The sequence below is a fragment of the Erinaceus europaeus genome, chromosome 13 (genome assembly GCF_950295315.1).
Source record: "Erinaceus europaeus chromosome 13, mEriEur2.1, whole genome shotgun sequence".
Taxonomy (NCBI): Eukaryota; Metazoa; Chordata; class Mammalia; order Eulipotyphla; family Erinaceidae; genus Erinaceus; species Erinaceus europaeus.
Window position 1 is genome coordinate 89,373,845 of NC_080174.1, and position 13,792 is coordinate 89,387,636.

General features: G+C 39.6%; 1 protein-coding gene across 2 annotated transcripts in view; it reads right to left on the reverse strand.

Annotated features, from left to right (window-relative positions):
- The window catches only part of ANKRD13C (ankyrin repeat domain 13C), a 60,799-nt gene that overhangs the window by 4,616 nt on the left and 42,391 nt on the right, over positions 1-13,792 (reverse strand). Inside the window, exons 9-13 of one of the 2 annotated variants that reach the window (XM_060206419.1) lie at positions 12,391-12,552; positions 8,804-8,884; positions 8,368-8,411; positions 6,803-6,901; positions 3,118-3,218 (exon numbers count right to left, since the gene is read on the reverse strand). In XM_060206419.1, the coding sequence (XP_060062402.1) occupies positions 3,118-3,218; positions 6,803-6,901; positions 8,368-8,411; positions 8,804-8,884; positions 12,391-12,552 (487 nt within the window). The remainder of the gene's footprint in view (positions 1-3,117; positions 3,219-6,802; positions 6,902-8,367; positions 8,412-8,803; positions 8,885-12,390; positions 12,553-13,792) is intronic. The other variant, XM_060206420.1, reaches the window with a different exon arrangement.

Genomic DNA, 13,792 nt, shown 5'->3' on the forward strand with positions numbered 1-13,792 from the left:
GATAGAAAGAAATCAATTCAGAGGTTGAGCAAAAGTCAAAGAAAAACTACTCTCTTTTTCTACTAGAAAAAGGATTCTAGTGGAATCATTCAAATCTTGGGGACATTATGATAAAAACAAAAACAGTGGAATCAACAGAAAGCACAGAGTAGAAGAGAAACAGAGAGTCTGCAATAAGCAGTTGGATTAGTCCATGTTTTTAGCTGCTGAAAATAGTCACCGTGAATGAACTTTTTATACACAAGTTTCTGTGTAAACAGTCTTTATTTTTCGGGAATAAATGAGTACGAATGCTTTGTCATGTGAACGTTGGAGGCTTGTTTCTCTTTCTACAAACACTACTGAAGTACTTTCCGTTTTACAGCACCACCTGCAAAGTATGAGCATGTGACACAGCCTTACCAACATCTGCACGGCCACAAAGTTCTGCTTTAGATATTCTGTGAGGTGAGCAGTCGTGTGCCTTTTTAATGTAATTTGCATTTCTGATACTGAACAATGTTTGTTTGTTTTTAACCAGAGCACTGCTCATCTCTGGCTTATGGTGCTGTGGGGGGTTGAACCTGAGACTCTGAAGCCTCAGGCATAAGAGACTTTTTGCATTATGCTACCCCCCCACACACACACACACATCCAATACTGAACAATGTTTACGTGCTTACTTGCCACTAATATATCCTGGACAGGGGATGGTCTCTTCATGTCTTTGGCTTTTTTTCTGTCCCTTCTTTGCTATTATTGTTGAATTATTTTTTTTAATTTTTTTGTTAACAAAATGATTTACAAAACAGTGGTAGCATAGGTACAATTTCTTATCTCCCCATGACAGTTATCTATGTTACTCACGAGTCTGAAAAGCTCTTGTGTTTTATGACTCATAACTGGGTTTTTCACAGAAGCATTTTCTAAAAATTGTGAAGTCCAATTCATTATATATTATTTTTTTAAGTAATTTTTTTGAAGGTTTTATTTATTAATGAGAAGGATAGGAGGAGAGAGAGAAAGAACCAGACATCACTCTGGTACATGTGCTGCTGGGGATCGAACTCAGGACCTCATGGTTGAGAGTCCAATGCTTAATCTACTGCGCCACCTCCCAGACCACTCATTATATATTTTTCCTCACCTCGCCAGATCCCTAACCCACTAAGGAAAGATAGAAATAGGCTGGGGACATGGATCCCACCTGCCAACATCCATGTCCAGCTAAGAAGTAATTACAGAAGCCAGACCTTCCACATTCTGCACCCCATAAAGAATTTTGGTCCTAGGGGAAGCTGACTAGAGAGCCCAGAGAGAGAGGAGGGGGAAAAGGAAGGACATTGTGAAGTAGTAGTAAGTGTAGATGTGACTCAGAGAGGAACAGAAGGTAGGAGCACAGAAAAAGTGGGTAAATATATAGAGTAATAAATAGATAGTTACAGAAATAATAGTCAAACCCATATCGGTGGGCTTGGGAAAACCACTGCAGTTTCCAGTGGAGGGAATGGGGACACTGAACTCTGGTGGTGGGAAAGGTGTGGAGTCACACCCCTGCTGTCTTGTCGCTGAGCACTCATGTTATAATGCACAAGGATAGGTTCAGACCCCCAGTCCCAACCTGCGGGGTGGGATGAGGGTGAGGGTAAGTGTCATGAGCAGTGAAGAAGTGCCACATGTGCCCCCATCTCTCTCTCTTTTCTCCTTTAATTTTTTAATTATTTTTTTATATATTGAATAGAGATAGCCAGAAATCAAAAGGGAAAGGGAAGATAGAGAGGGAGAGAGACAGAGACACCTGCAGCTCTGCTTCACCACTTGCAAAGCTTTTCCCCTGCAGGTAGGGGCTGGGGGCTTGAACCTGGGTCCTTATGCACTGTAACATGTGTGTTCAACCAGGTGCCCACCATCTGTCCCCTATCTCTATCTACTTTTCCTCTCTCAATGTCTGTCCTTTAAAATAATTTTTAAAAAGGAAAAATCTAGCCAAAGCTTTGGTAAAAAAAAATTTACTTTTTCTTTTTTTAAAAATTTTTATCATCTTTATTTATTCTACAGAGACAACCAGAAATTGAGAGGAGGAGAGATAGAAAAGAGAGATAGAGAGACTCCTGCAGACTTGCTTCATCACTCACAAAGCTCTCCCCCTGCAGGTGGGGACCGGGGGCTCAAACCCAGGTTCTTCTGCACTTTAACACATGCGCCACCACCCAGCCCCCAATCTTTAGTTTTTAAATGTTCTGAAAGTGCCATTATATCTCTCCTATTAAATTCCAGTGAAATTTTATCCCAATCAATTTTCTTTTCTTTTTTTAAAGATCTTTACTATTTATTTATGGAATAGAGATGAAGAAAAAATCGGGGGGGGGGGGGAGAGACAGAGAAGAAGAGAGAAAGAGAAACACTCACAGCATGGTTTCACTGCTTGAGAAGCTTTCCCCCTGCTGGTGGAGACCCAGGGCTTGAACCTGAGTCCTTGCACACACTGCAGTATGTGTGCTCAACCAGGTGTGCCACCACCCCGCCCTGGTTTTCTTTTTGAACTATTTAGTGTGATTGAGAAAGAGAAACAGGAAGGAGAGCCAGAGCATCAATCTGGTGATAGATATACATGTTAAGATTCTTCTTCTTCATGGCTCACACTTTTCATATCATATAAAAACCTGGATCCGTATGCACAAATTCAGTCTAATAAAATCTGATCCATTTTACATTCAAAGCATCACTGCCCACTTCCTTTGGCATGAAATGTTTGCATCCTCCTTAAATTCAACTCAAGTCCAGCAGAATCAGAACTCTTATCAGGTACAGAACAGACTTGTGTGGTCCGGGAGGTGGCGTAGTGGACAAAGCACTGGGTTCTCAACTATGAGGTCCCGAGTTCAATCCCCAGCAGCACATGTACCAGAGTGATGTCTCGTTCTTTCTCTCTCTGCCTAACTTTCTCATGAATAAATAAATTCTTTAAAAAAAAAAAAAAAAAAAAAGACTTGGCAGGACATCAGTATTAGTGTATATAACTACAGAAAGATAACTAAGAAATTTCGTTTTTATTGAAAGTCAATCTCTTACTGAATGTTAGACAAAAAGTCCCTATTTATAGTAAGCACTAAAATTACATGTCAATTTTTCTCTTACCGAGTTTTACAGGAAAACCTGGAGGAAGCTTCATCTGAACAAATTCTCTGAGCTTGTTAAAGTGCTTGAATGGCGCTATTACTTCCAAAACATTCAATAATCTGAAGGAAGGAGAAAAAAAAGTCGATTTTTTTCTAAGTGATCTCTTTGTGTCCTTATATTTTTTTGTAGCTGCATGTTTTAGGTGTGGTATTTGGCTCACAAACATTACAGGGGAGAAGGCAACCTCTTTATTCCTCCTTGCTAGTTTTTATATTATTCCCTTTACTATGTCAACCTTTCTATCTACATTTGCTGGTGCAGTCATATTATAGTTCTGTGTTGAAATGAGTCCAAGACATACCAGAATCTTACAGTCTACACAGTTCAGGGTTCCTTAATCTATCTCCTTGTCTACTGGATCCGAGGTTCCCTAGTCTCAATTGTTTGGGTGGCTGAAAGTCAATTTTGTGTGTGAGTGGGCTGGAATATAATTAGCATTCCTTGACTTCCTGCAAATTTGACGCGTGCGTGCGTGTGTCCCATAGTAAATGGGAACATAAAGGGACAAGAAATTTCGACTTATATGCTTTGCCTTTAAACTACAGCTCAAAAATTGATCCTAGGGCTAGAAAGACAGCAGAAAGGTTCCGCAAAACACTTTGATGCCTGAGGCTCTGAGGTACCAGGTTCAATCCCCAGCACCACCATCAGCCAGAGCTGAGCAGCGATCTGGTATTTCTGTGTCTTTCTATATTTCTCTCATTAATATAATATAAAATAAATAATAAATTTAAATAAAGGCAAAATGCATCCTAGCATTCAGTTTTACACTAGTTGTTCACTATAACTTTTTTCTTTTAAGCAGAGCACTGCTCAGCTGTACCTTATGGTGGTGGAGGGATTACACCTGGGACTTCAGAGCCTCAGGCATGAGACTCTGCAGAGTCATTTTGCTATCTACCCACTGGAATTTTTATTTCCTTTGGATAGAGACATAGAGAAATTGAAAGGAAAGAGGAGACAGTGAAAAAAGTGAAGAAATACAGTGAAGAAAGATACTGCAGCACTGCTTCACTCTTTGTAAGGCTTTCATTTTCTTGTAATGTTTTTCTGTGTTTCACTCCAGAATGAATTCTTAGTCTGATTCTTTAAAAGACTTTCTTTTTAATATTTATTTAATTTATTTATTCCCTTTTGGTGCCCTTGCTGTTTTACTGCTGTAGTAATTGTTGATGTTGTTGTTGGACAGGACAGACAGAAATGGAAAGAGGAGGGGAAGACAGAGAAGGGGAGAGAAAGACAGACACCTGCAGGCCTGTTTTACTGCCTGTGAAGCAACTCCCCTGCAGGTGGGGAGCCGGAAGCTCGAACTGTGATCCTTAGGCCAGTCCTTGTGCTTTGCCCCGCCTGTGTTTAACCTGCTGTGCTACCGCCTGACTCCCTGATTTTTTTTTTTAATATGCTGTATGTCTTACTTATTTTAAATTTGTGGGGAAGAGGTTATAATTGCTACATTTTGTCAATTCTAAATACTCATTTTTTTGTTTCACATATTAACACATTATACCGACTCCTAGTTGGTGATATCTGCCAAGGAACCATGGTTCTCTTCTTTAAAAAACATAAAACTGGTGCGTTTTTCAGTCAGCTGGATCCTTGAGTTGATTTTTTGCAGTCTTGCAGGTATGACTGATTCCCTCTCAACAGCTGCTAAGAACCATCTACCTGGGGGAGTCGTGTGGTAGTATAGCAGGTTAAGCGCTCGTGGCACGAAGCGCAAGGACCAGTGTAAGGATCCTGGTTCGAGCCCCTGGCTCCCCACCTGCAGGGGAGTCGCTTCACAGGTGGTGATGGAAGTCTGCAGGTGTCTGTCTTTCTCTCCCCCCCTCTGTCTTCCCCTCCTTTCTCCATTTCTCTCTGTCCTATTTAACAATGATGACAACAAAAATTACAACAATAAAAACAACAAAGGCAGCAAAAGGGAAAATAAATAAATGAAATTCTAAAAAAAAAAAAAAAAAATTAAAAAATAGCCTGTGGCTTCGATGCATCCCTTATTTTAGGCAGAGTCTGAAGTCACAGTTCTAAAAGCCAGCTCTTACCCACCCAAATTCCAATCATGTTTAAAATTTTCTTTACTTATAGTTATTTACTTATTTACCAGAGCACTGCTCAGCTCTGGTTTATGCTGGTACTAGGGATTAAACCTGGAAAGTCAAGAGTCTCAGGTATGAAAAATGTCTACATAACCATTATACAATCTCCCCAGCACTATCTTTCCTCTTTAAAATGAACCTCTAGTGATTACAGGTTTGAAAAGATACATTCAAGATGTCAACTGCAGTACTGTTTATGATAATGATTATATATAATCAAAGATGTTATATTGACCAACGCAAAGGACTCTGGGACAGGAGGACATGGTGCAGGGTGTTGTAAAAGGACCTAAATTGGGGATGAAGATGTCTTGCAGACATCTGTCAAGGCGAGGTGAGAAATTTTACCCCTGTTAACAGCTGTGATATAAATCGTTAGCCCCCACCCCAATAAAATGTTTTTTTAAAAAGTTTTTATCAGCAATGTCGTAATAAGTTAATCCTACAATGATCAATGCTACAAAACAGTCTAAACAATACTACAAAGTACCAAGGAAGAAAACAAAAATGTAATTATTTTAAGAACTTCTATATATGCACTCACTTTTAAAAGAAGAAAAAGAACAAAATATACAATATTCACCATTTTTATGCAAAAAGGAGCAAAATGCCTAGACAACATTAGACTACAGACCTATAAACTATTCATGAGATAAAACTCATTTAATCCGGGGACCGGGTGGTGGTGCATCTGGTTAATTGCACATATTACAGTGCTCAAGGATCTGGGTTCGAGCCCCTAGTCCCCACCTGCAGGGGGAAAGCTTTGTGAGTGGTGAAGCAGGGCTGCAGGTGTCTGTCTGTCTCTCTCCCCTTCCCTCTTGACTTCTGGCTGTCTCCATCTAATAAATAAAGATAATAATTTTTTTAAAAAGCTTTAAAAAACCTCATTTAATCCTATTAAATCCCACTCTGATTTATTTCAATAAGCATGTACTGTTCTCATCATTTAAAAACACTATTCAGATGCCTATCTGACTAGAGGCTGGGTGGTGGTGCACCTGCTTGAATGCACACACGGCAATGAGCAAGGACTCAAGTAGTAGCCCTACCCCCACCTGCAGGGGGAAGCTTCCTTTTCAATTTTGCTCTGCTTCTACCCTAAATAAATTTTTTTTTGGGGGGGGTTACCTGGCTCAAAATTGTATCTGGTTAAAAATACAAAAATGTTAATATTGCCTTAACTAGAAAATTCCAGAATTAAACTTGTGGTGGTGAGAGTAATGCTGTCTACACCTGCTGGTTTTCACTGTAACCAGGTGAGGCACAGAATGCATACATTACAATATTTTCAATATAACTCAGTGTCACATAGAAATGTTTACTTCAAAAAAATAAAAGCAGAATGTTAACAGTATCTAAAAGAAAATTCTGGAACAGTGCATGCACTGTCAGAACAATGGGTGTTTATTTGCTTTATATTTTGACATTACACAGACCTTAAACATACCACACAAACGCAGCAGACATTATTATCAATACAATTTTTATAGTTAGCTTCTTTCACAAACTTATAGTCAATTAAGAAATAACGACAAAAAACTTACAACTCAATTCCCAAGGGAAATTCCTGGCTCATGGCTATGGTGGCTTTAAAGGTTTTCTTACTCTCCTTGTACACCAGTTCTCTACCCAGGTGAGGAGCTCTGAAGTTATATACATAAGAGAGATAGAGAATTAGGAAACTTTCCTCACACGTACCATACTATCATCTTTGCTTTTATGATTTATTTTATTCATTTTATTTATTTTATCTCTTATTATTTATTTATTTTCCATTATTTATTTTATTATGCTCATGGAGGCCATTTTTTTTTCCATTCTGTTGCCCTTGTTGTTACTGTCACTGTAGTCATTGCTGTTGTCGTTGTTGGACAGGACAAAGAGAAATCGAGAGAGCTCAGGAAGGCAGGGAGGGGGAGAGAAAGAAAGACACCTGCAGACCTGCTTCACCGCTTGTGAAGCAACCTTCCTGCAGGTGGGGACAATAGTTTTTTCTAAGAAGAATCTATCATCATCCAAGTTTCCTTACTAAATAAGGACATCAGTGTAAACTGTGCTGAAGGGGAATGAGGCATAGTTAATAAGTGAGACAAGGACAACCAAAATGTTGCAAAATGGTGTGAACATTCAAAAACAAGTTTCGCACTAAATATAGTTTTACGTATATCAAATCCCCACAACAGCCTTTTAAATTATCATCATATTCAACTAAGTATCATTTATTTAATTCAATCTCTTTTGCTATTGTTCAGAGTAGAAGTGATGGGGCCGGAGATGGTGCACCAGGTCAAGCACACAGCTACCAAGCTCAAGGACCCAGGTTGGAGTCCGCCATCACACCTGCAGGGGGTCTGCTTCAGAGCAACTAAAGGGCCACAGGAGCCATGGAGCCATCGGGCTGGCACCAAGCCTGGCAGCAATTAAAAAAAAAAAAAGAGTCTCTGTGTGTGGGCCAGGTGGTAGTGCGCCTGGCTAGGTGCGCACACTTTAGTGCACAAGGACCCAGGTGTAAGCCTTTGCCCCCCATCTGCAAGGGAGAAGCTTTACCAGTGCTAAAGCAAATCTCCAGGTATCTCTCTCTCTCCCTCTTTATTTCCCTCTCCTCTCTCTGTCCTATCCAATAAAAACAGAAAAACTAACAAATAAACAAATAAAGGAAACAATGGCCGCTAGAGGCAGTGGATTCCCTGTGCTGGCACCAAGCCCCAGTGATAAGCCTGGAGGCAACTAAAGAAATGAGATTTATTCATGTGTTTCTTGATATGACAGATCAGCAAGATTCACTCTGGGAAATGCAGAGACAGGGACCAACCTTGGACTCTCCTGCCCCAAAATCCAACACCTTCTGCACTGTTCCACCTCCCAGGTCACAGCAACGAGCCTTCTATAGCATTGGTGTGATGTAATATTTATAACCTCCAGCTAAAAGAATAACTTTTTCTACAAAGGACTGCATTTTAATTGACAGAAAGATATTTATTCAAAGCAGTCAGTTCATTCATTCTTTTTTATTCAGTAGACAACGACTGAACACAAACTCTGTGACAGAAGCTAGACTGTTAGTAATGAACATGGCGCAAAGGCCTTGCATACTCGGGGACTGACATACAATGAGGCATAAACTAAAACCAAGGGATGACGGCAGGTGGTGAGCTTGAAAAGGCAGAATGGAGATAAACAACTTCTTTTAAGTCATGTTAAAGTCTCATAATAACAATGAAATACAAAAGCTCATCATATAACAAAAAAAAAAAACTCAAAAAAGCTGTACTGTACTTCAGGTGTTTTATTTCATCAATACCCTTGCATTTTGGCATGTACAAAGTGGCAGAAATGGTGGGGTCAAAGCATCTTCTGAAAGTGCACATAACTGGGGCTACTTCTCCCTCTGCTCATGCTTTACTCTATTGCTAAAGGGAGAAGAAAAGCTTCGATCAAAACTATAGTGGCAACGTTCTCTCAAATAACCATGCCACCCACTCGCTGTTGTTATAATATAGCCTTTCTAAAAACCAAAAAGCACATGAACAGAGAGGGAACACTTACTTTCCATTTTCAGCAGATATATATTCTTCCCAAGTGATAGTGTTCTGAGGAGGAGGTATAAGGGACTGTCTTCGAATTGGCTGCCAAAAAAGAAAAAAGAAGTAAGAGAGGGAAAGAGACAGAAAAGCTAGATAGAAATGCTGAGGGTGGGTCAAAGAAAAATATGACTTCCAGATTAAATCAGAAAGATGATAATTTAAAGGTTCCTGGTATGATAAGAGATGCTGAACAAGTAAACCACAGAGAAGTGTAAAAAGTAACGCTAATTGTAGAGAGTTTACAAGTCAACGAGTAAAGGAACACACACACACACACACACACACACACACACACAGAGAGAAAGTGCATTAAGTATATGGCTTTGTGCAGAATACTCATTTTGATAATGTCTATTCTTCCAACCAATGAACAGAGACGTCTTTGTGTCTTTTTCTATTTCCTTCAATAATGACTCACAGTTTTCAGCACGGAAGTCTTTTACTTTTCTTATATCAGTTTCTGCTGCTTTCCAAGTTAGTAAAGCTTATGTCTTTTTTTTTTAAATATTTATTTTATTATTTATTCCCTTTTGTTGCCCTTGTTGTTTTATTGTTGTAGTTATTATTGTTGTTGTCGTTGTTGGATAGGACAGAGAGAAATGGAGAGAGATGGGGAAGACAGAGAGGAGGAGAGAAAGATAGACACCTGCAGACCTGCTTCACCGCCTGTGAAGCGACTCCCCTGTAGGTGGGGAGCTGGGGTTCGAACCGGGATCCTTATGCCGGTCCTTGTGCTTTGCACCACCTGCGCTTAACCCGCTGCGCTACAGCCCGACTCCCAAGTTTATGTCTTTGAAGGGGAAAAGGTATTTGTAATATATATAATACAATATAGGTATTTAGAGTCAACAATTCCATTTTGATGTTTCAGTATTCTGCAGCTGACTGATTAGATGAATATCTATGTAACAGAAATACTATTTTCTTTAACTCCCTTCTAAGAATTTATAACTGAACTCCAAAACCATCTTCAAATATAATTCTTCAGATTCCCTATCAAAAGTTCAAAAAGCCCCCACGCCGATGGACACCTAGTCTCTGACAGAGGCGCCCAGACCATCACATGGGGGAAAGCACTGGCACACACGACAAACTGGATAAACCTGAGTGAAGACGGAAGGCCAAACTCAAAGATTACATTCAATGTCACCAAAATGACTAAAGAAACAGAGAAACAGGTGAGTGGTTAAAGGGCCAAAAAAAAAGAAAAAGAAAAAGAACAGGGGCCAGGTGGTGGCGCACTTGGTTGAGCACACGTTACAGTGTGCAAGGACCCAGGTTCAAGTCCCTGGCCCCCACTTGCAGGAGGAAAGCTTCACAAGTGGTGAAGCAGGGCTGCAGGTGTCTCTCTGTCTCCCTCCCTCTCTATCATCCCTTCCCTCTCAATTTCTGACTGTCTCTATCCAGCAAATAAAGATTTAAAATAATAATAAAAAAAAATAAAAAAAGAAAAGGGACAGGAAAGGAGAGAAAAAATAAAGGGAGGTGGCAGAGGAGACAGTGTAATGGTCATGCAAAAGACCTTCACACAGAGGCTCTGAGATGCAAGGTTTACTTCCCCAAACCACTGTAAACTAGAACTGAGCAACACTCCAGGAGGGGAGGAAAAACGGTCACTGTGGGTAGGGATTAGATGAAGCATTCATGGAGTCCTCTATCATTTCTTACAATTACGTATTATTAAGAATCTATAATCATCTCAAAAGTAAAAGTTTTTGCTATCAGGCGGTAGCACAGTGGCTTAAGTGCAGGTGGCACAAAGCACAAGGACCGCCTAAGGATCCCGGTTCAAGCCCCTGGCTCCCCACATGCAGGGGAGTCGCTTCACAGGCGGTGAAGCAGGTCTGCAGGTGTCTGTCTTTCTCTCCTCCTGTCTTCCCCTCCTCTCTCCATTTTTCTCTGTCCTTTCAAACAAGGACTACAACAATAAAACAAGGGCAACAAAAGGGAATAAGTAAATATTTTTAAAAAAGTAAAAGTTTAAATTTAACCTAGAAAATCAAGCAAGAGTTTTATGGAGAACTTTACTGTTTTTACACTCAACACTATCCTAATCAAAATCTTACCAAGTTTTACAACCTTTCATAAAAACTGATAAGTTGAATTTAAGTATTTCTCAAAACTTTTATAAAGTTCAAAAAACTATGGTTCACACAAGCACTATGTCCTTTGATTTTTTTTTATCAGAAGTCAATAGTTTAACTATTAAGTTCATCATATTTTGTTCTATCATATAGCTACTGGAGAGTAAGCTGTCCTAATTTCTATATGCAAAAATGCTATTTAAAGATGCCTTAACAATTTAAGTGCATCGGGTTACATCCAACCTTTGCCACCTTCCCCCAAAAAATCAAGTTTAAATACTAAGTCAGACAATCTGAGACGACTGGCAAATGGTTCATGAAATTCTGTGTTATGAAGTTTTGTTTCCATGTACTCAGCCTAAACTGTTATGTTGCCAAAATTAAAATAAATGTAGTAAACAGGAAGATCTTTATTAAAAGTAACTCCAGGGCAGGGGTAGGTAGCATAATGGTTATGCAAAGGGACTCTCATGCCTTGGGCTCCAAAGTCCCAGGTTCAATCCCCTGCACCACCATAAGCCAGGGCTGAGCAGGGCTCTGGTTTAAAAAAAAAAAAAAATTTTTTTTAAAGGAGCTCCATCAATAATTATTTACTTATTGGATAAAGACAGAGAGAAATCAAGAGGGAATACCACAGAGAATAGTATGGGGGCGATATCACAGAGGTGAAACTAAATGTTCAAGGAAGCTAAGTCTCCTAGCTTTCAGTATCTTTAAAACTGTGACTCACGGGAGTCAGGCGGTAGCACAGCAGGTTAAGAATCCCAGTTCGAGCCCTTGGCTCCTGCAGGGGAGTCACTTCACTGGCACTGAAGCAGGTCTGCAGGTGTCTGTCTTTCTCTCCCCCTCTCTGTCTCCCCCTCCTCTCTCCATTTCTTTCTGTCCTATCCAACAACGATGACATCAATAATAACAATAAAACAAGGACAACAAAAGGGAATAAATAAATGAATATAAAAAACTAAATTAAAAACAGTGACTCACTTTTATATACCCTAGCACTACACATATGCGTATCTATAAAACAGACATGACTCTGAGGCTACTGCAGAGGGGAAGCTTCACAAGTGGTAAAGCAGGTCTGCAGCACTTCTCTTTCTCTCTCCTTGTCTATCTCCCCACTCCTTTCTCAATTTACCTCGGTCCTATCGAAGAAAGGAAAGAAAACAACAACAAAAAAGGAAAAATGGCCACCAGGAGCAGCAGATTTGTTGTGTAGGCACCAAACTCCAGTGATAATGCTGGTGGGGAAAAGAAAAAAAAAAATTCAAATGAACACTGGATTTCATGACCATGAAGTGATATTAATCTATTTGTTCGGAAAGACTCAAAGTCAAAGTTGAGGAACAGAGCAACAAAAACCACCAGTGGCCATAAAGCAGAAACACAAATACATTCACTTAGACCAAGGATAAAGTCTGCCCCTCCTTAGAATCTTAAAGTTATAAGAAGTAAAAGTCATACCTCAAAATTCTGCTCCATTAACTTTCCACCTTTGCTCAAACTCTCCATAATAGCCTTATTTCGAAGAATATCTTCTTCACTGAGATGTTCTCTCCTTTTTCTTGATTCTAAAACAAGTCCATTCACTAGGTAGAAGTGAGCCAAAAAATTTCCTACTCTTTCCTAAGAAAATAAAGTCAAATAATTTGAAATAGTAAGATTAAATTTATCTTAGGTGTGTAAAAACAGTCTTAAAGCACATACTAGTTTCTCCAAAGCATGCCACACTTAGGTAAAAAATATTAAAACTGTCAAATTTCTTATAAATTCTATGAAGTTAAAAAACATAAAAGTACATGTTTCAAATATGTAAAGGTTAAAGCTGTTAAGCTGCAAATGAATTTAAATTAAAATGCTACATAGTATTCCCTTAGAGTTTACTTTCTTTTTTTAAATTTTTTTAACAAAAATTTATTATCTTTATCTATAGGATAAAGACAGCCAGAAATTGAGAGGGAAGGGGGTGATAGAGAGGGAGAGAGATAGACAGACACCTGCAGCCCTGCTTCACCACTCGTGAAGCTTTCCCCCTGCAGGTGGGGACCGGAGGCTTCAACCTGGGTCCTTGTGCATTGTAGCCTGTGCAATCAACCAGGTGTGCCATCACCCGGTCCCTAGAGTTTACTTTCAAGTAACACAAAGCTGTCTTAGAACTGTATGTTGCTGAATGTCAACTGATGAAGAACAAGGAGGGGTCAGGGATAATTACTATTCCCATTTTATAGATAGAAAAAAAAATGTAACAAAAAGAAAGAAATCATATGAGTCATAGATGCGTCTCTAGGACAGCAAGAACTAATTAAGGGCCCCAGTCCTCTATTTATTAGTAGGACCAAACTTCAAGGTTCTTGTTGAGTTCAACAAAAAGAAGAGACCATCGTAGTCTTGCTTACCACACGACCAAGCACCTACATTATGGATCAGGAATAGGGAAACTCAAGTAAGAGAAGAGCACCTGGGGGAGGGGGGGTGTCTCGTGTTTTCTTTCAATAAATTCCTCCTACAAAATTAACCTTCGGGGAAGCAATTACAGAAGCCAGACCTTCCACCTTCTGCAACCCACAATGACCCTGGATCCATGCTCCCAGAGGGATAGAGAATGGGAAAGCTATCAGGGGAGGGGATGGGATATGGAGATTGGGTGGTGGGAACTGTGTAGAGTTGTACCCCTCCTATGGTTTTGTTAATTTATCCTTTCTTAAATAAAAAATAAATTTAAAAAAAATTAACCTTCACTTTCTTCAGATCCACAGGTGGTTGGATGGAGTTTTTAAATACGTTACATATCTATGCAATAGCTTACTGAAAACAGGCTTCCAATCTCTACCTTTGTACAAGTCACTCAGTTTCCACTGAGTGGCTC